Here is a 22916-nt window from a genome sequence, read left to right as displayed (position 1 = left end):
GTACTCTTGGTGGGAACAGAGAGAACACTGATTTAATTTAACAGGAGTGGGTTGCTGTGGAAAGGGGCCACATTAAACAACACATGGCTTCTGAACTACAGAAGCCCCAAAGAGGAGAGAATCATGGATTTGACACTATGGATAAAATGCATTAGAAAACAATCTGGCCCCGGTGGTGTGAGTGCTGGAGAGCTGTTGGGCTGAACAACCCAACTACCACCCAGGCCCAGATCCAGGGCTTTGAGTTAGCCCACCCCAACATCTACTCTGTCTATGAACTTCTGGAACACATGTAGAGGCTCGTCCTCCAGAACCAAAGCTGCAGGATCTTCAAGACACAGGACAATAACGGGATAACCAGGAGGAGTCCCAGGGAGGATCCAGGATGGATGGTGTAGCAGAAGCCAGAGGCACTGAACAGGACCAATGACTCACAGCAATGAACAGTGAGTAAAGCTGTTTGGGCACAAGAATGTACTGTGGGACACACTGCAGCTTGCACAGTGAGATATTTTTGTTGTTGTTGTTTGGTTTTCTTTGGCTGGAGGGCATTGCAAGGAAAGAAAGTGGATATAGAGGTACAGAGAGGTGAGTGGGATTGGGGTGCATGAAGTGAAATTCATAGAGAACCAGTAATTTTAAAAATCCCACCCTCCCCTCTGTAGCCCATAAGATTCAAGTGATCCCACTCTTAACTTGGGGGAACTAGGACTTGAGGATGAACTTGTACCTGGTTCTCCCAGGCTCCTGGACTCATGAGAAGCTCAGACACTGACAGACAGCAGTGAAATTTCTGCTGAGACCCTTAGGAATGACATCACTTGTGCTGGTATTGTTACACTTTGTTGGTGTTAACTCTGACCTTGAAATTATACATGAGTTGAGCAACAGCCCCAGTGTATGGGAAGAACCACGTGAAAGAAGGCAGAACTACCTTACGGAGAAAGAGCAGTTTGGGGATCGCTCCTGGTCCAAAGGTCATCCATTGGACTCATAGCTCCTCCATGAGATCTCATAGTCTCCAGTGAGAAAATGACAGATGAAAATATACACAAATGAGAAAATCAACTACAACATCTACATAATAGGGCTACTGTGTATATCCAATAGGCCATCTTGATCCCCAGCTTACTCTATGAATTATTTAGTTGGCACTATTTCTAAACTGATGAAAGCACCAACTCAACTAGGATACACGCCTGTATGTGCATGCGTGTACTTTAATAGGGGTATTAACGCAGTTTGTATGTCTACTTCACAGAGCGTTTATGGTGTTAGTAGGAGCAGGAGTGAGCATAGACAGGAGCTTTGGAGGTGGACAAGTCAAAGTCTGATGCAGCAGACTAGCTCGGCTAGTTTATAAGTTATGTCACCCTAGACAATGTACGTAGCTTCTCTCAGCCTCAGTTTCTTCATCTGCAAGATGAGGATCACAGTGGTACCCCTTCTCTAGCTGCTGAAAGGAGAACAGGAAGTAACATGTATAAAGAGCATCAGACCCAGATATATTTTCTGGCCAAAGAAAAGTGTTTACATCTCATTAAAATAAACATTTTATTTAAAAATATATGGATTTTTTTTTAAAAAAAAGGACACATGCCAACTTTGGTATTTTAGCCATTGCTTCTTTGCTCTCCCAGTGAGCCACATTTCTTTCATATTATACAAAGCGAAGGAGACCAACATGAAAACACCACCACATTGGGGCCAAAGAGAACCATGCTTGTTTCTTTATTCTTCCCAGAACACTGCTTTGTGTTCTGCTGAGGGTTGCGTTCATCTCCAGGCACACCTCTGCCCTTGGTTCATTGGACAAGGTCAATGGATCAGAGCCCTGGGATCTGTGGCAGTGGGTCTTGCTCCTTTGGAAAACATCTAAAGAGCCTCCTGGGTGCCCCTGCTGTTTCCCCTTGCACGCGAGGCAATCTAAACAATCTAGAGGAAGCACAGCCTCCTGATGTGCATCATGGGAACCAGTAGTTAGAACTAACACCGGAATCCGCAGGGGTTCTCTGGTGGGAGTACCACCGATTCCCCAGGAGCAGGAGCGAACTCATTCATGCTCACCGAAGCAAGTGGGCCCTAGTACAACATCCCTGGCAGACGGTCACAAAGTTCTCCCCAAATTCCTTCCTGCCTTGAAACCATTTCTACAGATTGCCGTCTCCTAGCGAGGGCTTCCGGACACAACAGATCGGCTCTCAGCTCTACGAGACCATCTTGTTCTAGGACCCTGATGCTCCATGTCTGTTGATGTCTTCTGTCTAGGGAAGTCTCAGAAGTGTCTGCCTCGAAAGCTCCCTGCAGGTTTGTGTGGTGACTTGGGATCAGGCAAAACGTGCTCCCTCTACCCTTTCCTTGTTTCCAGAGGACTGCTATGTCTGGGAAAACAGCCCCACACCTCTCCCAGATGTTAAATGGTGAGACGCAGAGCTCCAAGATACATTATGGTCCTGTCACTCTGCTGGAAAAGACAAGCCTGTGTGGTGATAGCTTTTCACGACAAAGTCTCCTGTGTTTGGAAAAAACCAAGGTCCCTTTATAACCCTGCTAACAGTGGGAGAGCGTCAGCATTCTTGTGTGGAGGAGCTTGATGCCTCTGACAGTTAACACCTATACTGACTCAACCCCTGAAAGTCTATGTGCTCCACACACAGAAGGCATCAAATGCCACCACCCTAAATGGTACACGTCACTTGGGAGTTTTCAGACTAACTAGACCTAGGAAAGCTGATTGAATATAAAATAAATAACTTCTGAGAAGAACTGCTTTAAAAGCATGGGGTAGGTCTTTATTCATTCATGTCCCCAGCTAATGTTCTCGAAAGGCATAAGACTGCCAGTTCATAGGCTCCAACTCTCCAGACAGAGGCTGTGTTGATGTTTCTGTTTAGGAAACAGTGGGATCACTCCATTGCTCAGCATGGCTTCCTTCTTCTGTGTTTGTGTTTTACTTTTTACACTATGACATCATAGCTGAACCAAGAGACTCATGAGTCAGGAAGTTGGGCCCTGGTTTTTCCTTTCTCCTTCTTTTGCTTCTCTGCCCCATCCCTTTCTCCTTCCCTTCCCTTCCTTCCTTTCTTTTTTCCTTCCTTCCTTCCTTCCTTCTTCCCTTCCTTCGTCTCCTTCTTCTCTTCCCCTTCCCCTTCCTTCTTCCTCCCTCCCTCGCCCTCCCTTTTCCTCCCTCTCCTCCCCTCTCCTTCTCTCTCTCTCTCTCTCTCTCTCTCTCTCTCTCTCTCTCTCTCTCTATGCCTGTCTTGATAACATTGTTGTCTTGATAACATTGTTAGAAGCAGCAGCACAATTACAGAGCCCTGGTTTGCTGGAAGAACTTGCGTGGGGGCAGGCACGGGGGAATCTGGGCTCCTTTAGATCTAGAGGGACCTGCTGTCCTGTAGCCACTGTAGGAAGGACTGCCAAGACTCTCCTTACTGTCGGGATCTTCCAGGCCTCTTAAACACGTGCTCGCTTGAGGCTCTAGGAATACTGCTAAAACCAAGAGCGGCCATTTCCACGTGTCTCTTAGCTCATGTTGTCACAAGAGGACATGATTGATTAAAAGAACCTAAAGTAAAAAAACAAAACAAAACAAAAAAACCACAAAAACAAAAGCAAAACAAAACCCAATAGGAGACAACTGAATGAGCATGAGGATTTGATCCATCTTCATCAGTCTGGTCCCTATTGGCTCCAATCGCCTGCCTGTGCTGCGAAGACAGGGTACACATGGCCTGGGGAGACTGGGGGAGCAGGCTGAGGCCAAGTATCCAGGGACCCAGTCTAGATGTTGGCTTGCACTAACAAACCAGAGCCACCTTCCCTTTCGTCAACTGTGAAGTTTGTGTATCAGCTTGAATAATAGTTTAAAAAAAATTAAAAGATCTCCCACAGTCTAGCTAAAAACAGAGCCATCTAATCAGTCAGACCAGAATTCCCAAAGGGTCTCAGAGGCCGGACACTGTGTGGGTTTGTTTTCCAAGGAAATAAGGAGGTGGTTAATATACACGGTTCAGCTAGAGCCTTGAAAAATGTACAGAGCAGCAAGCTTCATCCAGACTCAGACGAAACATCCAATGTTTGGAATGTGCCCATGAAGGCTTCTCCCCCACGGCTTCATCTTCATGCTAAGCTTTTGCCTCTGGATTTGTGGTTCCGATGATGGACATACAGACACAATGAAGTTTGTCACACAGACCCTTTCCAGCACAATGCAGATCAAGGAATGTCAGAACAAATCTCATGCTCCCTTTAGACTCTTCTGTGAGAGGAGGCACTGGCCCTGGCAGCCACTGACGGTGAAGCCACTCTGTCCTCTCACATCCATATTCATTGCCAGGAGGAGCCTGTTCATGGTAGCAAGTGGCTATGCACGTTAGGTTGGAGTCCTTAGTCATATACGAGAGGCAACGTGTAGTCTGGTTGATTCATCAGCAACTTGTGGTGAGAAAGGCCACGCATCATTCACAGCAGACTGAGGGTTCAAGGCACTCTGAATGCCACCTTCCAGACATGTGCGCACACATGCATCTGTATACATATGTGTACACGTGTGTATACACATACTCCATACACACACGTATAGTATAGAACTACTTGTGTGTGCACATCTGTGTTCCCTTCCATACAATAAGATATGATGGCTTCCAGGGTAGCAGTCACCAAAAACACTCAGTGTTCAAACAGTTTCGTCAATGGAATGGTTTCTAAATCTTTGGTTTATCAAAAATTCACAACATGGCTGATTATTTTCTCTATAAGTGCACAGTGAACTTTTTTTGTTTGTTTTTACAAAAGAATAAAACAGTGCCTTAGTGATTTAAATTAAAACAAAAACAAAACAGCAATAGCTACTTTCTACAGCATGCAACGTCATAATACTTGAACTGGCGCCACAGTGAGCCTCTGAGAGGCTTGGGCAATCTGTGTTGTCTCCTTCTGCCTTACAGTGACCTGACCAAACACAGGGGTAACCAGGAGCACTTGTCAAGACCACAGTCCTTTGTCTCCTGTGGCTTTCTGTGTGCAACCGTGCTTTCCTCCGGAACCTGACTGAAATGCTCTCTGGTAGATGCTACCCTGATTTATCTCCACTCTGCAATGATTTCCAATTTCCCCAGAGCAACACAAAACAAAGATTGTCCATAAATCAAACACGAATAAAACAAGCTTTGTGACCAATGGGCCACGTCCCCAGTTTCTTCCTAAGGAAATTCTTGTGAATTCTGTTTGCAGCCAATGCACATGTGAAGAATGAGTTTTGACTTTTAATGTTCTAAAAATGGCTTTAATAAGAGAATGTCAGCTTGTTAGGGCTGAAAACATCTCTTTTCGCCATGTATGTGTGTATGTGTGTGTGTGATGGGAGGGATTCAAACCCAAAAGCCATAAAGAATAGCTATCTTGAAAGAAAAGTAGTGAGAGGAAGATAAACTGAGGTGAACTTCTTCTGTCCATAATTAAAAAAGGAAGGAAGAGGAGGAGGAGGAGGAGGAAGAAGAGGAGGAGGAGAAGGAGGAGGAGGAGGAGGAGAGGAGAGGAGAAGAAGAAGAAGAAGAAGAAGAAGAAGAAGAAGAAGAAGAAGAAGAAGAAGAAGAAGAAGAAGAAGAAGAAGTAGTTGGCTCTGTGTATTAGTCCTGTAATAGCAACCCATGGAATTTCTTCTTTCCTGGAATGTGAAGTAGCATCATTCTCTAATTCTATCTTGTCCCTGGCTCCCTGGGCCTCCAGTTGCCTTTCTCATGGTCTATCTCTAGTCCTTGGAACTAGAGGCAGTTGTATTCGAGAACTTCAAGAGTGTCTGTCCATGGCGTGAAGTTTGTGGAGTTTTATGTTTGTTTGCTTTTGTTTTTATTCACATTTCTCGCCCTGCTATACATCACTGGTGAGCATAGAGATGGCAGAAACACTTGGGCTATTGGTTAAGAAGCAACATGTTCTGGGTGGATTGTCTGGACAATGCTAGTTAGTTGCCAGGGATCACCAGTACAGTAAGACAATTTAGGGGTTGCAGGACACTGAGTTGCTTTTGCTTTCCTGGGAATGGATTGGTTCTGTCCCTCTACTCTGCCCTAAGGACTCTATCGGTTAAAACAGGCCCTGCTCTTCTGAAAGACAGAAGATGCACATGGGAAGCTTCTCTGCCACAGCACGGCTTCCAGAATATTCGAGGGACTGGCTTCCCTGCATACCCCAGGGGTTTTGTTTTCCTTCCACAGGATGTTCAGTAAACTCATAACAACAGCTAGCAGTTTCAGCTTATGTCCCAATAACACCTGAGACAGACTGTAGTGGGAACTCATGGCCCAGTAACGCCTGAGACAAACTGTGGGCTAGGAAAATACTGATACGAGATAAGGCAGTGAAAGACAACTTTGGCATTCTTATTCTGAGGAAGCACATTTTTTGAATGCATCTCTGAAGTTATTAGCAGTTGCTGTATGCTAGGAGAAATTACATTATACATATTATAACGACTTATTCTTGCCTTTTTTAGTTGATTGTTACAGAAACCTCCATTGCCTTTTTCCCCTTCCCATTTTTTCTCCCCTTTAACTTTTGGATCACACAGTATTTTCTGGTTGTGCACCTTCCCCATGGGGTTCTTACTGAGCTCCCACTGTACTTGTACCTCAGATGTTTACCATTGCTGTAAGTGGAGGTCCATAGGGGAATTCAAATTGAGATCTGTGACATCCAGGAAATCGATGTTGAAAATGCTGGGACCACTGGTGGTGAGGTTGCCGAAGCCTGGCGTGGAACTGGGTGGAGTGAGGTCCAGCCATTCCATCGTTTCCCAAGGAGATTCTGTGAAGCTCAGCTGCAGGCCACTGCTGTCCACTGAGGAGGGTGACAACTGTGTATGCATCGGGGAGAGAGGCCCAGGCAAGAGCTCATGGGCACTGAAGAGGTCTTCAGCAGCCTTCCCTGGGAAGCCATCCATGATCCCATCAAAAGGAGGCTCCTCACTTCCGATTTTGAGGAGGGTGACGTCGCTCACCTTTCCTACAGGGCTGTGAGAATTCAACAAGACCTCTAGGTGTCCTTCGCTGTCGGTGGCATAGTGATCAAAGGAGATCTGGCCTCCTGAGGACGTCTGTTCAAAGGAAGCCGAGGGCTTGGGGAGGACGGTGGCGGGACTGCGGGAGGACCCGGGTAGCTTTGGGAGTTTTTGAAGACAGGAATGGTCTTCTCTGGCATCAGCTGGCATTTCTGTTGGGAAAACCCAGTAGGAATTGTTAAAGCACCCCGAACTGACCATGCCTCATGATGAGCAACACAAACAAGCTTTTCTAAGGACAAATGAAAAGATGATGGTGCTTCCTGCTGACACTTAAGCCCGGCCTTTCCTCACCTGCCTTGTCTTTCCATTTTCTCTTCTCTAAAGCTTCACCAAATACCCTTGCCTTGGAACGGCCACTCTGGGTTTTTTGTTTGTTTGGGTTTTTTCTTTTCTTTTCTTTCTTTTTCTTCCTTCCTTTCTTTTTTCTTTCTTTTGTTTTGTTTTGTTTTGTTTTGTTTGTTTTTATTTTTGGAGACAGGGTTTCTCTGTGTAGCCTTGGCTATCCTGGACTCTAGACCAGGTTGGCCACAAATTCACAGCAATCCACCTGGCTCTGCCTCCCAGAGTGCTGGGATTACAGGCATGTGCCACCACACCGGGCTATTTTCAAGCCCCTCTCTAGTGGCTTCATTGCTTCCTTCACTACCGCTGCTAGCTGTCACTGGAGGACATTGCATCTATGGCATAGCCTCTGTTGGGTAGCAACTGTGAGAAGAGCATCAATCATCCCACAGCTATTTTTCCACTGATACTTCCTTTTTACCTCTCCTCAGTGGCTTTTAGGGCAGCCTGTTTCTCTACTTCAGGACTTCCGGTCAGACCTCCTCTTCCAGCTGGAAACAACCCTCCCGTTCACAGCCACTTTGGCAGCTCAGTGTTTCTTATTTTTTTAAGACTATGGCATCATTAGAAGTCACCCACTGCTCATGCTGGCTTCTCAGTTCCTTGCCTTTCCCATCCACTCTGTTGGATTCCTTGAGCCTTGTCCTAGCATAGCACACCCTTCCAAGAGCTCCATTTTCAGGAGGATTTCCTACTCTCTGTCCTTCTCCTTTCCCCTCTCTAGCTCATGTATAAAGTATTCCAGGGGCAAATATTTCTAAGGCACTCTTAGGCACCTAATCCACTGGTTGTGCTGCTGACCACTGCATGCCAGCACCTCCCACATCTCTTCTTTCTTTTTTTGGAACATATTCTCTGATCTGCTGCTGCTTTCCACCTCTCTGCCCTTCCCGCTTAGCTTAGCAAAACTCTCCACCCTGATAAGATCCCATCTACTTCCTCTTAGGCTGCTCTAAATTACCTAGATGTAGAATGAGGACAATAATACAAATGAGCAGGGGCCGCATCCACTTTTAGTTGATAGCGCCAAGCTCTGTACTTGCACTTAACAGACTTGCACTTCTCTAGAAAACGTAACTCATTGGTGACGAACTCCGGCTTAGCCTTCCCTAGCCCCTCCCGCTTGCCCTTCTGTGTTCTCACCATTCTGCCTCCCCGACACATGCTGAAGTAGAAAGGAGGAGCATCTGGTACGACCAGTCCTCTCCCATTGTAAGACTTAAGCACACACATACACCTATACCCATGCCGTTCGTCCTCCTCCTTGTTAATGACGAGAAACACCAGTTCCCTTGTCGGCTGTCCATCTCCCTTACCAGACTACATTCCACCGAAAGGAGGAACTAGCTGTCGGAGAACAGAGCTTAACGTGCTCCCTGGCACTCAGCCTATGAGGCCTTTGCTGCCTCCTGTTAAACGCCAAACGCTGTTGATTAAAGGGTTCAGCCTCGTGTTCTCATTTGTCCTTCACACATGCTCCTTAGGACCTCTGATTCCTTCCTGTGTTTTCAAGCTCCAGACACACATTCCGTGGTGTTTCTTAAGTGAGTGAGTGAATGGGTTAATGAATGTGTGGTTGCTTTTTACTGCTAAGCCGAGTAACGTTTCGGCATGAATGGGGCATCCGGTGGGAGATGGCTGATTGAGCTTGAGTAACGAGCACAATGCTTTCACTATATTCTCGTTTGTTTGTTTTTTCTTCTTTTTCTTAATTAAGAAGACAGGGATCAGAACAGCAGAAAAATGATGCACCAACAGAACAACACACTTATAGGGATGGCCTGAAAGGCACCATGCAAAGCACCCGTAAGATGAAGTCGGTGAGGAACCATCCATGGTGGTTTTCCTCTCTGCTAACCAAGCATATCTGAAGCTCAGAGGAAGTGGCTCTACCAGAAGGTCCACCTGGTGGACCTGACTCAGGGTGCCCCTGACCTTGGTTATAAGAAGCCATGCCCTGGAGTGTGCACAGGTGTGGAGGGTCCTGACAGATACTGAGCAAGGCAGTCTTTATTTTTTTTAACTATTTATTTATTGATTATGTCTACAGTGTTCTTGCCTGCATGTACACCTGCACACCAGAAGAGGACACCAGATCTCATTATAGATGGTTATGAGCCACCACGTATTTGCTGGGAATTGAACTCAGGACCTTTGGAAGAGCAGTCAGTGCTCTTAACCTCTGAGCCATCTCTCCCGCCCAGGCAAGGCAGTCTTACCTCCACTTTCAATGAGGACATCCAGGAGTTCATCCATCTGCTGACTCCGAGTCATTTGCTATAGCAAATTAGCCAAAAGAGAGCAGGGGGGTTAGAAGGCTACAGCTACTTGTATATAGAGGCGCTAGAAGGCAGCACTATAGGGTTTTGAACCAGGCTTGATTAAGGATTCAAAAAGGCATAGTTAAATAACTATAACATAACGTAAAACTTGAAAGCTTAATCTTTCTTAGTATGCATTCACTTGTCGATGCAACCATGGACACTATGTACCGCACAGAGCTCTTTTAATCTGTAAACCTAAAACTCTACAACCATTAAACACCATCTTTCATTAGCCCTCTGCCAACACCAGCAGCCACTACTCCCCTTCCTGCCTCTATAGACTTGATGCCTCTTGCAAATGAACTGAATGGTGCTCTACTGTGTGACTCCACCACGTTTTCATTTGGCTGCCGGCCACTTGAGTTGTTTCTACCTCTGGCTAAAGTGAATAATATCGTTATGAGCTTAGTTAGACCAGATGAAGGGCATTTGGTCTAGGTTTGACCAAATCTTAGCATAAACCGTACACAGATAAGCCACTGGGCTAGATAATCCACACAGTAAATGAGAAGGAGACAGATTGGAGCGTAAGCCTCGGCTCCTGATTCAAGCCAGTTGTCTGGCAAGTTTCCATCTTAGGATTACACATCTTAATACACAGCATTTAACCTTTCCTTGCTTTGGAAGCTACTTGTGTCTGCTACTGTTTGGCTGCTATGGACGTGGCCCAGGAAGTGGGATCAGTATTTTTGATTCCTCTTCCAGGATCTGGGAGTCTGTCCTTGTCTCCGCTCATCTGAGTTTTTTTATTTTTATTTTTAAAAGATTTATTCATTTATTATTATGTGTACAATGTTCTTCCTGCATGTACACCTGCACACGAGAAGAGGGCATCAGATCACATTATAGATGGCTGTGAGCCACCATGTGGTTGCTGGGAATTGAACTCAGGACCTCTGGAAGAACAGCCAGTGCTCTTAACCTCTGAGCCATCTCTCCAGTCCTCATCTGAGTTCTTAAGCACAGTCTTGCTTCTCCTGAGGTTTTTTTTTTTTTTTAAAAATAAGAAGGCCTACTTGGCATAGCATCTTTTTATAGCAAAGAAAACCCTACTGCCTTGGTTTTGGTTTTAGGAGACCAGATATCAAGCAGCCCCTGGCACGGATGCTCTTTTCTCAGGTGGGTACATGGGTATGGCTGTTTAATGTCATATACAAGTTCAAACTACTTGAACTACCCACCCTTCAGCATCCTCGGAGGCCTTATTTCCAGGAGCCCTCACCTGTGGGTTCCAAAATCTCCAGGTGATAGTCTATTCTAGAAAATGACTTAGTAATTGCCCAGAACCCATCTCCCTGCCTTGCAAGTCATCTCTGGAGCTTGCTACCTAATATGATGTGGAAATAGCTCTTGTCCTATGTGGCTTGGGTACCAGTGACAAGAAGGAAGAATATACACTCAATACAGATAGAACAGTCACATTGCCTAACACAACATGTGAGACTTGACCCTTGACACTCCCAATGTGCATGCTGGAGAGGTGGGGGGATCTGTGAAATGGCCAGAGGCCACTTCAAGACAAGACAGGCAGCCCTTTCATCTGGATGGATTCCACTTCACATCTGGCAAGCAGCAAGTTCAAGGCTTGCTTGTGGGAACTTTCAGGACTTACTTTCCCAATGTGTTCAGGCCGCAGCTGGTACAATGCAGACACAGAGGGCTGATAATATAAAATCACTCGTGTTTTTCTCTTTGTTGGTTTTTAAATTCTGAAGCTTTACATGCAAAAATGTAAGTTGCTGGAGTCAATGACCCTCCTTGCACCTAATGCTCAGGTTCAACAGCTATCAACCCTGTATCAAGGTCATTGCCTTTTAAGGCTGAGAAGTTGGGAAAGTATTGTATTGACAATTGCTCTCAGAGCTGAGCACCTATTACGTGCCCAGACAATGAAGCAAGCACTAGATTATCCACAATCCTTACAGAGTAGATACTTTACTTTTCCTGAACAGAAGTTGAGTGTGTGTCCAACCTTAGAAACAGTTGCAGGTGACAGGGTTGGCACTAAGGCCAAGCCTTGTGAATGCCTGCTCAGCCTGTTCTCCCTGAATCTCCCAGCTGTCACAAGTGTTCCTCAGATTATCATGGGCTGTAGCCAAGTAAAGGCACCCTAAACTAGTATTATCACAGACCAAGAAGCATTACATACACGTAGCCCTCGTTCAACAAAGAGAGCACTTGCCTTTTCTTGTGTTTGGGCAGTAGGAATTGGGGTTCACTGCGCCTGCCCAGCACCCAGAACACTGGACCACATGCTACTAGCTTATGATAAAGCCCAAGTTCAAAATACAATCTGGACTGAGTACACACCATTTTACAATACCATAAGTTTTTAAAAAGTCATCAACAGAGCCATCCTACCTTGGAGCTATCTGCACACACACACAGCACTGTTTTCACCTCATACGGAATACACTTTGCTCACTCAGCTGGGGAGGCCCCACTCAAAGTCAGAATCCACAAAACATACAGTGCCTAACACTACAAAGTCCTGCCCGCTGAGTCCATTTGGTGAACTGGAGAGAACAAACCATGTGGTTACCTGCTTGACTGCATCTTCGTAGGACGGAGGCTGGGTTATCTCTGAAACCGTGGAGCTTGGCTTAGAAAAAGTTGGGGATGGAACTGAAAACTTTGGTCCCACCTTGTCAGAAGATTGTAAACCAGTCACCTGCAAGCGGATACAGTACAGAGAGCAACATTCAATCCATGGGTCCCAAGGGACAATGCTTGTGTTCTCGAAGCCACAGGTCACATTAAAAACAAAACAAAACAAACAGAACCACCAAGTGCTAATAATAAGCCTTAGATGAGAAGACGGCAAACAACACTAATAGGTTAACGCCAGTTCGTGCCACTGTGGATTCATTCTTAGTGGAGTCTTAATGGAACTCACTAATTTATTTATTTTCCTAAACTGCAGTCCCCCTCTCTCTCCCTTTCTTCCTTTGATACAAGGTCTCACTGTGTAACCCTGGCTGTCCTGGAACTTACTATGTAGGCCAGACTGGCCTCAAAGCTTCACCAAGACACTCTTGCCTCTGCACCCTGAGTGCTGGGATTAAAGGTGTATACTGCCCCACCACACCTAGCAGGTGAACCCTTCTCTCCTAGATGACGAGAAAGGGATGTGAGCTCACTCTAATACAAAGAAGTTCTTCAACCCAGGGATTTTCAGAGTAGTTCATTCCCTGGGTCAAGTCATTCCAAACTGGGTCATTTTCACACAGTAACTGTGAACGTGGTCTTCTGTGGGTGCCTAGTCTGTGAGAGTGTCCATTCCTTAGCTCACATCAGGCATGTGGCCCAGTTATTCCATGCCTGCCTTTTGCTGGGTTATTCCTCAATTATTCACTCTTGTTGCTCTGGGAACTTGCCACATCCCGACTCCTTTCACCAGTGTGTGGGCACCATCTCTTACATCCTCTACAGAGACCCCAGTTTTCCATTTCTTTACAAGAATCTGTTATGTACCTGTCTCTGTCTCCAACACTACTCTCCCTCAAGGTCCAATTTCAATCCTCATCCTCACAGAAAAAGTTTTGTTGTCAATTTCTCTGGTACTGACCTTTGGATGAATAACTGGGCTTTTGGGACAAGAGTTGAGCCCAGCACTATGACCGTTGTCTGCTTGGGTGCCAGAGAAAGGCTGGTGCAGGCTGGAAGATGGGGGAGAGAAGCTAGGAGGATGGCCTTCGTGTGCCCCTGAGTTCTGTAGGAAGAAACATGTGACAAATTAAAGACCCCACAGCATACTTGAGTGTGGCTTTGGCTGACACTTCTGGCCCCTGCGTTTTGCCCTCAGGTTTCTGATATTTCCAAAGATTCCTGAATTCTATTGGCAGGTGACCGAATCGAAAAGCTGGCTTTGCACATATCACCCAGGCATTACAAACTTCCACTAGCTCTCACATATCCACCACGAGACTCTCTGTACCTCACCTGTGTAAGTGTTCAAAGCTCTCCACAACTACAGGTATTACCTGGTTCTAGGAGCCCAAATTCTCCTCCTGTAACCATGCCTTATATACTCTCCCTACCTGGGTTTTATTCACATGGAATATTTGTTCTCTATTAGACTTTCTTAAAAACTCGTCAGCTTCATGGACATAAGACAAGTCTACTGACCTCCTGACCTAGCCTTTCCATTTTTAGAGCTAATTTTTTAGTGCCTTCTAGGACTCTACTGGCTTTCACCATTAAGCTCTACCCTACCCACATATTCCATGCTGCATGGCTTTAACGCCATAGACCAGTCATGTTATTTGTTCTTCATGAAATTGCTGCTCTCTTATAATTTGTAAGTAACAAACTATTGCACCATTTTATTTCTCTCCATTAGCACTGATATCCTCGAACTGGAAAATCATGGCCCAAGCCATGCACTAAAGGTTATTTTTAACCTTCGTTGCCTAGGACACCGGTGAGTGCAATAGATGTTTATGAATGGTGTTGATATGCTATTTTAGTCCTGATTCCTCCCAGTCTGTTCTCGCAGGAGTGGGCACCACTAGGGTGAACGTGTTGCTCAGATAGGTTTGTGAAATTATGTTCTCATCGCCTCTAGCCATGCATCCCACCCTCAGGGTAGCAGCATTTCATTATGCACTTTAAAAAAAAAAATCAACTAATCCTGGGCTTCTAGGCAGTTCTGATTCCCGGGTCTCATCAAATCAAAGCACTAAACTGGAGCCACAGGGTTGCTGTGGCAGTGACCGAGATGGCTTCTGTTCATGACTCGTCATACGTGGTACTTGGCAGGCACTCGGTTTGGGTCAGTGTGGGTTGTTTTAGAGTTTATAAGTCTTTGACAATGTGTTTTTCTTCTTCAGATGGTCTTCTAGACCCTTTCCGAATAATCTATTAGTTTTGTGAACAAAAGGAAGCCTCTGCTAATGTTGGGCGTGGCCTTTGAACTCTTAGTTTCACTCGTCTTCTGCAGCTCTTCCCTCACCCTGTCCCAGCCACACACTGCATTTCTTTGTGATGTTTCTGCGTTCTACTTGCCTTCTAACCCCTGGGATCCTTTCACCTGATGCTTCTCCCAAGATTTCATCCCAAATATTAACATTATTTCCTCTTTTACCTCTTTCAAGGTTTCTAGTCACTGCCCTGACCCCTTTAGCGGAAGGTGTGATTTGCAGATAACTATATTGGAAAGTTATACATTGTTGCAAAGCTGTCTAGGAGTGCGTCTGTGCTACAAGGGTAAAATTGAGGAGTTTGGCACAGAAGCTAAAGATTTCCAGACATTTGTCTTCCAAGCCGTCTGAGTTTGCCAACCAGTGATGCGAAGGCTACCGGTGAAGGCTCAAGGACGCTAGAGTTAGTGAGGTGGTGCCTAGCTTCTAGGAAACCCTTCCGTGCTTACCTGTGTGCACCCTTGGCTGCTGCTGGGTGAGGCGACCCCATGGTTCTCTCTCTGAGTCCCAGAAGAGGAGGCCAGGAAGTAATGACTGTTGGGCGATGGGGGCAAGCTGATGTGCTGAGGGCTCTTCAGGGCCCCCAGGGGCGAGTGCTGGGGGGAGCACTGGGGGCTGAGGAACGTGGATGAGAGTACATGGGTTTGGCCTGAGGACTCCACACAGTGAGGCAGCAGCTGAGCAGTCTCACAGGCCGGAGGAGGACTGTTGGAGCTGTGGCTCTGTCCCTTTCCAGATGCCTGCTGGGCTGCGAAAGGACAGCTAGAGACGTCTTCCTGTTTGATGCTGGTGGCCAAGAAGGGCAGTGGCTTCTGGTCGCTGCAGCCACTCTTCTGTTTCTGCAGCTGCATCCTCAGCTCTTCCACCTGCCGCTGCTCCTGTCGCAGCTTCCAGGTGAGCTGGTTGATGACCTTCTGTTTCTCCACCAGCATCTTGTCTTTCTCAGAGTCTAGCCCGTCAGGCTCTGAGGGGCCAGAGCCGCCGTTCAGGCTGCTCAGCAGGCTCTCATCGGTGCAGGCGGGCACCGGGGACGCATGCAAGCCGAAGCCAGGTGATGCATCGGTGAAAGTGTCTGGCAGGGACCCAGCGGCCGACAGGTCAGATGAGGCAGGGGAGATAGGGGGGCTGGAGCTCGTGCTGCCAAAGTGGTAGAAGCCTGATGGGGAGGACTGATAACTGGGCAAGGTGTTGGGCGTGACAGGAAAGGTAACCGTCGTGATGTCCCCAAAGTTGGGCACCGGGTTGCCGGCACAATCCTGAAAGGGTCGAAGCCGGTCCACCAGTGCTGTCTTGGTGCCTGACACTGGCAAGCCTCGTATTCGAAGCTGTTGTCTTAATTCTGATACCTAAAGGAACCAGGGCTCCATTAGTGCAGTGTCGGGTGACAGTGTACTTGTGTTTGTTTAAATTAGGGAGCTTTGGGATACACTCATGGGACTTTACAATGTCTATCCACTTCTAGTTTATTTATTTTTTAAAAATAATTTGCTCCGGTTTAAACCAAATTTACCAACTCTTCTTTATCTCCGACTAAGTCCATCATATTGTAAAAATATTATGAATTAAAAAACACAGGTAATACACCTAACTGGTGGAACAAGTCAGCTGAGCTATAAGGCCTGTGCAGAGTGTCAGCTATTCCTGTGGCCTCAGGCCACACTGGACCCAGAGGCCACCTTTGCAGCCCAACAGGAAAAGATTGACAGCCATCATTAGCCCAGGAATAAAAAGTAAGATCAAATATGATACACATAGAACGTATATTATTTAACACCACTGTAGATTAAAAAAATCACACATGGAACCCCTATAGTGAAGGCCATCTGTGCCTTGTTTTTCACAGCCATAGTCATGGGAATGCTTTTTTTTAACCCACTGGTAAGATCACCTAGCCACAAGATCTCCAACCCCGTCTCAGCCCGTTTCATTTCTGTAGGAGACTCATAGTATCTTCCTGAGTTTAAACTCACAAGTCTAACAGTAATCTGCAACAATTATCAGGCATTTTGGCTTCTTCTACCATGCGTTCTTCCTCATACCTAAACATATACCTGCTCACTGAAGGGTTTGATTAAAAAAAAAAATGAAAACAACAAACAAACAAACAACCCCATAGATTATGGGTCCATCCTGGAGTTTGGCTTCAGTAGGTCTGGGATAGGGACCACGATCATCCATTTATAACAATTCCAGGGAGACATTTATGCCACTGGTCTTGGATCAGACTTTAAGAACAAGACTTTATGTGAGCATAATTTGGAGCGGAGGGAGTGGGGAAGATTGTGTTCCCTGCATAGGTGACTGTGCCTGAACGAAAATGTGTATCTGCTCAAAAGATGGAACCCAGGGCCTTGCACATGGTAGACCAGTTGTCTGCTCTTGAGTTACCCTCCACCTCCTCAGCCTCTGGGCTTTGAGTTTTGTCTTCATTTTTTTCTGGCTGGCCTCTGACTTTCAATCCTCCCTCTAGCCTCACCTTCTCAGTGTTGGGATTACAGACAGACACACCTCACCACGCCCAGCTATGTGCTGGATCTACTTTAATTTTCATGACAAGGTGAATAGCAACTGCATATTGAAGAAAGTTCATGATGATAAAACCAGGCCCTTCTAACCAGAAGTTAGAACCAGAAGTTCTTAGCTTCTTAATCCTCGGTGCTTTCTCTTTGAAGTGGGATGTTAATCCCTGCCTTAAACATTTTTGCATGGGCATACATGCATTCATAAAAGCACTTGGAATAGTGCCTGGAAAATGGTTGTGCAACATAAGGCCATTATTATTATTATTATCCCACTACACATGTAATAAATTAATTTCCACATTCTTATAATGTTCACAAGTTGTAAACCATGATATATAGACAGGCATGGGAACTAGTTAAGTAAAAATTACTGCAAATGATGGGGTACCAAAGATCCACTAAGATCAAGCTATAAGAGTTTGTTGGCATCATGTGATGAATAATTGTTTATAGTTTACTTATTAACTGAAAGAAAGCTTGGGTTTATGCTGTTTTAAATAGCTTAAATAATGCACGTATACATTTAAACTTATATTACTTATAGAATTATCTAGTGAATGTATGCTAAAGTGTTAGCTAGGGCACTACTCCTCAGTGCATTTTCTAAATAGTCCCTAGAGACACATCACTTCTATGATCAAGGCATGAAACATATGAAACATCTACAGTCCAATGATTCTGTAAAACAGATGAATATGTAAGGAAAGCTCTTTTGCGGCGACACAGCTTTTGAACACAAAAGCAAGTAAAGTAATTATAAAAAATCTCCACAACCCAAATTCAAACTTTGATAAATCAAAAAACCAGACAAGCAAACAAACGAATGAACAAAGAAACCTCACACACACAAAATGCAAATTAAAATAACAATCCTTGGAAAGAAACCAATGGCAGAATAAATAATAAGTTTCCAAAACAAGAACACATCAAGTGTGCTTATCATTATAAAAGAGCAAGGGGGCTGGAGAAGTGGCTCAGTAGTTTAGAGCACTTGCTGTTCTTGCAGAGGATGCCCAGGGCGGATTCCAGTACCCACACGGTTCCTCACAACCACCTGTAACTCCAGCTCCAGGGGATCTGACATACTCTATGATCTCTGTATACACTTAGCATGCACACGGCACACGTATATACATGTGGTCAAAATGCTCATACATATGAAAAAAATAAGCAAACAAAAATTAATAAAAAGAAAAAGGCTGAGACCTAAGATTAAAAAATAAGTGAGGTACCTCACTCAACTCTTAAAAAACAAAGCACAGTTTTATTTTTATTTTTTTCTTTGACTTTTTTTTCTCCTTTATTAATTTATTCTTGTTACATCTCAATGGTTATCCCATCCCTTGTATCCTCTCATTCTTCCCTCCCTCCCATTTTCCCCTTATTCCCCTCCCCTAAGTCACATAGTATGTGTGTGTAATCATTAGCAATTTAAGAGGCATATTTTAATTCACCCAGTGACAGAGAAGTGACTAGGAGACTTTTTTTTTCTTTTTTCTTTTCTTTTCTTTTTTTTTTTTTTTTAAGCAAAGCAGCAGGCAAGGAAATAAAGATTGTAGCAAGCTAAAGGACTTTACTATCTTCCTGTTTAGGATATGTCCCTGCAAGGAGCAGCCAAATAATGTCTGGGAGCTGGTGAGATGTGCACACCCCCTCCCTCCCACACCACTGAGCTGCATGCAGGCTACATGTTAACCTGCAGCAGGACCCATGTGGACACACTCATGTTGGGGTGGCCCTGCTTCAACAGGTGGCTCCACAGCAGACTGCTCAGGAGAGAGAAATCCGGTAATAACCTTCAAGAACTCTACAAAAGATCAGTGTGGTTTTCATTTGATTTTGTTTGTGTGGGTTTTCAAGACCTGGTTTCTCGGTGTAGTGCTGGCTGTCCTGGAACTCCATTTATAGACCAGGCTGGATTCGAACTCAGATCTGTCTGCCCCTGCCTCCTGAGGGCTGGGACTAACAGCATGTGCCACCACATCTGTCTAAAAAATATGAATGTATTTTTAACCAGCAATCTAGTGTGTATGCAGTTATCTGAGAGAAATAATCAGAGAAGATAACAGATGTATATACAGAGGGCATTGAAATATTATTCTCAACAGCAAAACACTTGGCCCCAAGTTAAACGCCCAGGAGCGGAATGCTAACTAGGTGACGGGGTGATTGGCTGTTATTAAAAATATAACTTTTATTGAACATTAAAAGATATGGAAAATGTTCATGGCATGTTAAGGAAAGCATGCCAAAAATTTATGGGTGGCATAATTTTCTTTTTTAAAGTAGCTGTTGTCAAACACAATGTGTTCACATGCATTTCAGGCAGGAGGAAGCATAAGGTCATATTTTCTCCGGCTCTTATCTATTAAAATGCCATTTACTTTACACTACAGGATCAGGTTTCAGCTTTTTTTTTTTAATGTTTCAGTTTTAAAATGCCATGATACAATCAACTAAGAGCTGCGGGGGGCGGGGGGACCACACAGCCACTTGTGCTGGGTCCAGCTGCTTCTCCTCATAATCTTGCTGGACAGGGTTTTTGTTTGTTTGTTTGTTTATTTTTCCTTTTAAATTTCCTGGCTTGGATAGAAAATGCGAGATGGCAACCCATTATTGTTTTAATTTTGAGTTACTTAAATTTAATGAGTTCGACACTTATTTTTAGAATCTGTTCTTGCAGCGAATAATCTAGGCTACATTATTAAATAATGCAGATCACAGTCTAAGATAAAATGAGTACGTGTTGAGTTCAGTTCCCTTAAAATTCCTGATTATCGGCTGTGTGGGCTTGCTTGAGATGACAGCGTGAACACGCACACCTCACTCTGTTTTCACTGGTGCTCTAATTATTGTTAACTTTAAAAATCACTTATTATGGAAAATCCTAAAGTACTCAAGAGTAGGTAGCACAAGACTTCCTTCCTTTTCTTCTTCTCTTAAATTGTTTTGAGTCAAATTATATAATTTAATTGGCATGGCTTTTTGTGTCTGTCTCCAGATGAAAAGTGATTTTAAGCATGTAAACAATAGCAATATATAGATCACCTTAAGGTGGACAATTTCTTAATTTCCACCAGATATTTTTCCCAGTTTTCAGAGTTCCTTCCCCTTTCTCTCTTTCTCTCTCACATTTAATTCATTTAGAAATAAGATTTTTTAAAAAGTCAATGTACTATGAAAAACCACTAATCTCTCTCTCTATCTCTCTGTTTCTCTGTAGGTCAGAGGTCAACCTCAGGTTCTCTCTCTCTCTCTCTCTCTCTCTCTCTCTCTCTCTCTCTCTCTCTCTCTCTCTCTCTGAGACAGGGCCTGTCATTGTCCTGGAGATTGCACAACTGAATTAGACGGGCTGACCAACGAGCCCAGGCATCCTTCTGTATCTGCCTCCCTGGTGCTGGGGTTGCCAGTGTGGTACCCTGTACACATAGGCCCTGGGGACTGAACTCAGGTCCTTATGCTTATATGGCAAGCACTTTATCCACAGGGCTATCTCCCCAACTGTGATACCTCTACAAGGAGAAACCAGACTCCTCTTTACTTTTGTGTGTGTGGGGGTTTTTTTTTTTTCCTTCGAGACAGGGTTTCTCAGTATAGCCTTGGCTGTCCTAGACTCACTTTGTAGATCAGGCTGGCCTTGAATTCACAGTGATCCGCCTACCTCTCGTGAGTGCTGGGATTAAAGGCGTGCGCCACCACACCCAGCTTTCCTCTTTACCTTTATACAGTGAAACATTTACTAAGGAAACACCACCTATCCTGTGTCGCCTCCTGATTACCTCGAGGAAGGATCACTTCCGTAATTCCCTTTTTTCCATCCTCCTGCAAATGTGAGTGCAATGTGAGCAGCCTTCATCCCTCTTCTTGTCCTTCCCACTCATCTTTCTCTCTCTCTCTCATGGTCTCATTCACTCTTCTAGTTTCAACTTCGCTCACTTAGCCAAGGATTCTAAAGTTTATGACCCTGTGTCCTACAGCGCATCTGCGCTGAGTGGGCTACTGTGTTTCTTATCACAGAAATGGGCTAGGTCTTCCCTTGGTCACTGTTCAGCATTTCCAACTGAATAAGCTTGTCACTGATCCTTTTCCTTGAACCCTGCAATTCTGCTCTTAGTATAACTTCCCCAGGACTCAAGGACACATCTCCCCACACACCAAGTGAGAGGCCAAATCCAGCCAAGCTTCCTCCCTTCTCTCTTTCTCTTCTCATTTCTCACAGTAATGGCAAAGCCTTTGTGAGCAGTCAGTGGAACCCCATCTCATCACTTAGAAATTGACTACTTTGCCTGTCGTTGAACCTCTTTCAGGCTCTGGCTTTTTATTTTTAAGTTTTAAAAACTGGGCCGATAAGACTACCTCACCACATAAGAATTTACATCAAGTGGCTAGTTAAAAATGCTACTTACTGTCACTGCCACCACCATATTCTTGACCTATCCTAACTATGTGATTGTCACCAACCAATGATTCCGAGCTTAGATACAGAGGAGGAACCACCTTTGGGTTCTCCCTTCTCCCTAATGCCACCAGCACTTCTAGACTATGTCTTCTCTGGGGCTCTCCAGCCCTCCTAATCCAGGACTCTTATGCTTTAATTACTTAGGTGCAAATAAAATAATAACAACAACAACAACAACAACAACAATAATACGTTATGGTAAAATAAACATCATGTAGAGTTTACTGCTTGGCAATTAGTAATTACACACGTTTAGCTTCAGCAAGCACATCCCTGCTGCCTTCCATCCCCAGAACTTTCTTTTCATCCCAGCTTGAAACTATGTCCACATTAAGCAATTACTCCCTATGGTCCTTCTGAGATGGTCCTGGTGACTTCCATTCCCCTTTCTGTCTTTATGCCTATTTACACATGAATTAAGAAAACTCATCAGGTATTTGACTTGGCTTATTTCACTTAGAATAATGTTTTCAAGGTAAGATGGCATCTTTTATCTCTCTGTATTTATGACTTGGGGAATGGAGGGGCTGACCTCATAGTTCCAAAAGAGCACCATTACATATTTAGCATCTTCATCTAGGTGTGTAGAAGCCAGGAAAAAACAAGCTTAGCGTGACCTGTAGAAGAACCAGAGGAACCTTTGATATCAGGGTGTATTTTATTGGCTCTTGGCAGCCATGGGATATTCTTCAATTTGAAATAATTGCTATTTCTTCCTTCCCCCAGAGAAAGAAAAAACAAATTTATACCTGAGGGTTAAAACTGGAAATGAGGGTAATAACGAAGACTGATAATGGAGAAATAGCCAGCATTGGCCCAGTGAAGACTATGAGGATTGTTAGGATTCAGGATTAAAAAAAAATAAGATGTTTTTTAGAGTATGTAGAGTGGGAACCAGACAAAGGAGCTCCATCACTGACAGTGTGGTGGGGGAGGGATCATGTCCGTACACTGCAGGAAATGCATCCATCCTGCTCAGTCCTGATGGGAGACCGGACAGAAGGGTGAACATGTTAGTCTTGAAGACTGCTTTGAAACATACCAAGGTCAACTAGAAATCCAATATCATTTGAGTGGATATAGATCCCTGTGGTCTGTGAGCTGTAATAAGTTGCTGGCACGCATGTGCCTTTTAACAAGCTGTCCCTTCAGGGAAGATGTCCCCAGACTTGGAAAAGTAAAAGAACAGGGCATTGTTTTAAATTATATTATTGCCAGTGGGTTATTAACATTGTTTCCTATTCAATGAGGACCAAGATACTTATTTAACAATATCTGCATTGG

General features: G+C 44.6%; 1 protein-coding gene across 1 annotated transcript in view; it reads right to left on the bottom strand.

Annotated features, from left to right (window-relative positions):
* Nucleotides 1-3287: 3287 nt before the first annotated feature.
* The window catches only part of MYOCD (myocardin), a 97655-nt gene continuing 78026 nt past the window's right edge, over nucleotides 3288-22916 (bottom strand). Inside the window, exons 10-14 of the mRNA XM_084762830.1 lie at nucleotides 15101-15997; nucleotides 13298-13441; nucleotides 12272-12400; nucleotides 9625-9682; nucleotides 3288-7212 (exon numbers count right to left, since the gene is read on the bottom strand). Of these exons, the coding sequence (XP_084618956.1) occupies nucleotides 6641-7212; nucleotides 9625-9682; nucleotides 12272-12400; nucleotides 13298-13441; nucleotides 15101-15997 (1800 nt within the window). The 3' untranslated portion in view covers nucleotides 3288-6640. The remainder of the gene's footprint in view (nucleotides 7213-9624; nucleotides 9683-12271; nucleotides 12401-13297; nucleotides 13442-15100; nucleotides 15998-22916) is intronic.

This window comes from Acomys minous (assembly GCF_964271855.1).
Source record: "Acomys minous genome assembly, chromosome: 16".
NCBI lineage: Eukaryota > Metazoa > Chordata > Mammalia > Rodentia > Muridae > Acomys > Acomys minous.
This window is presented reverse-complemented; position numbering and strand designations above follow the sequence as displayed.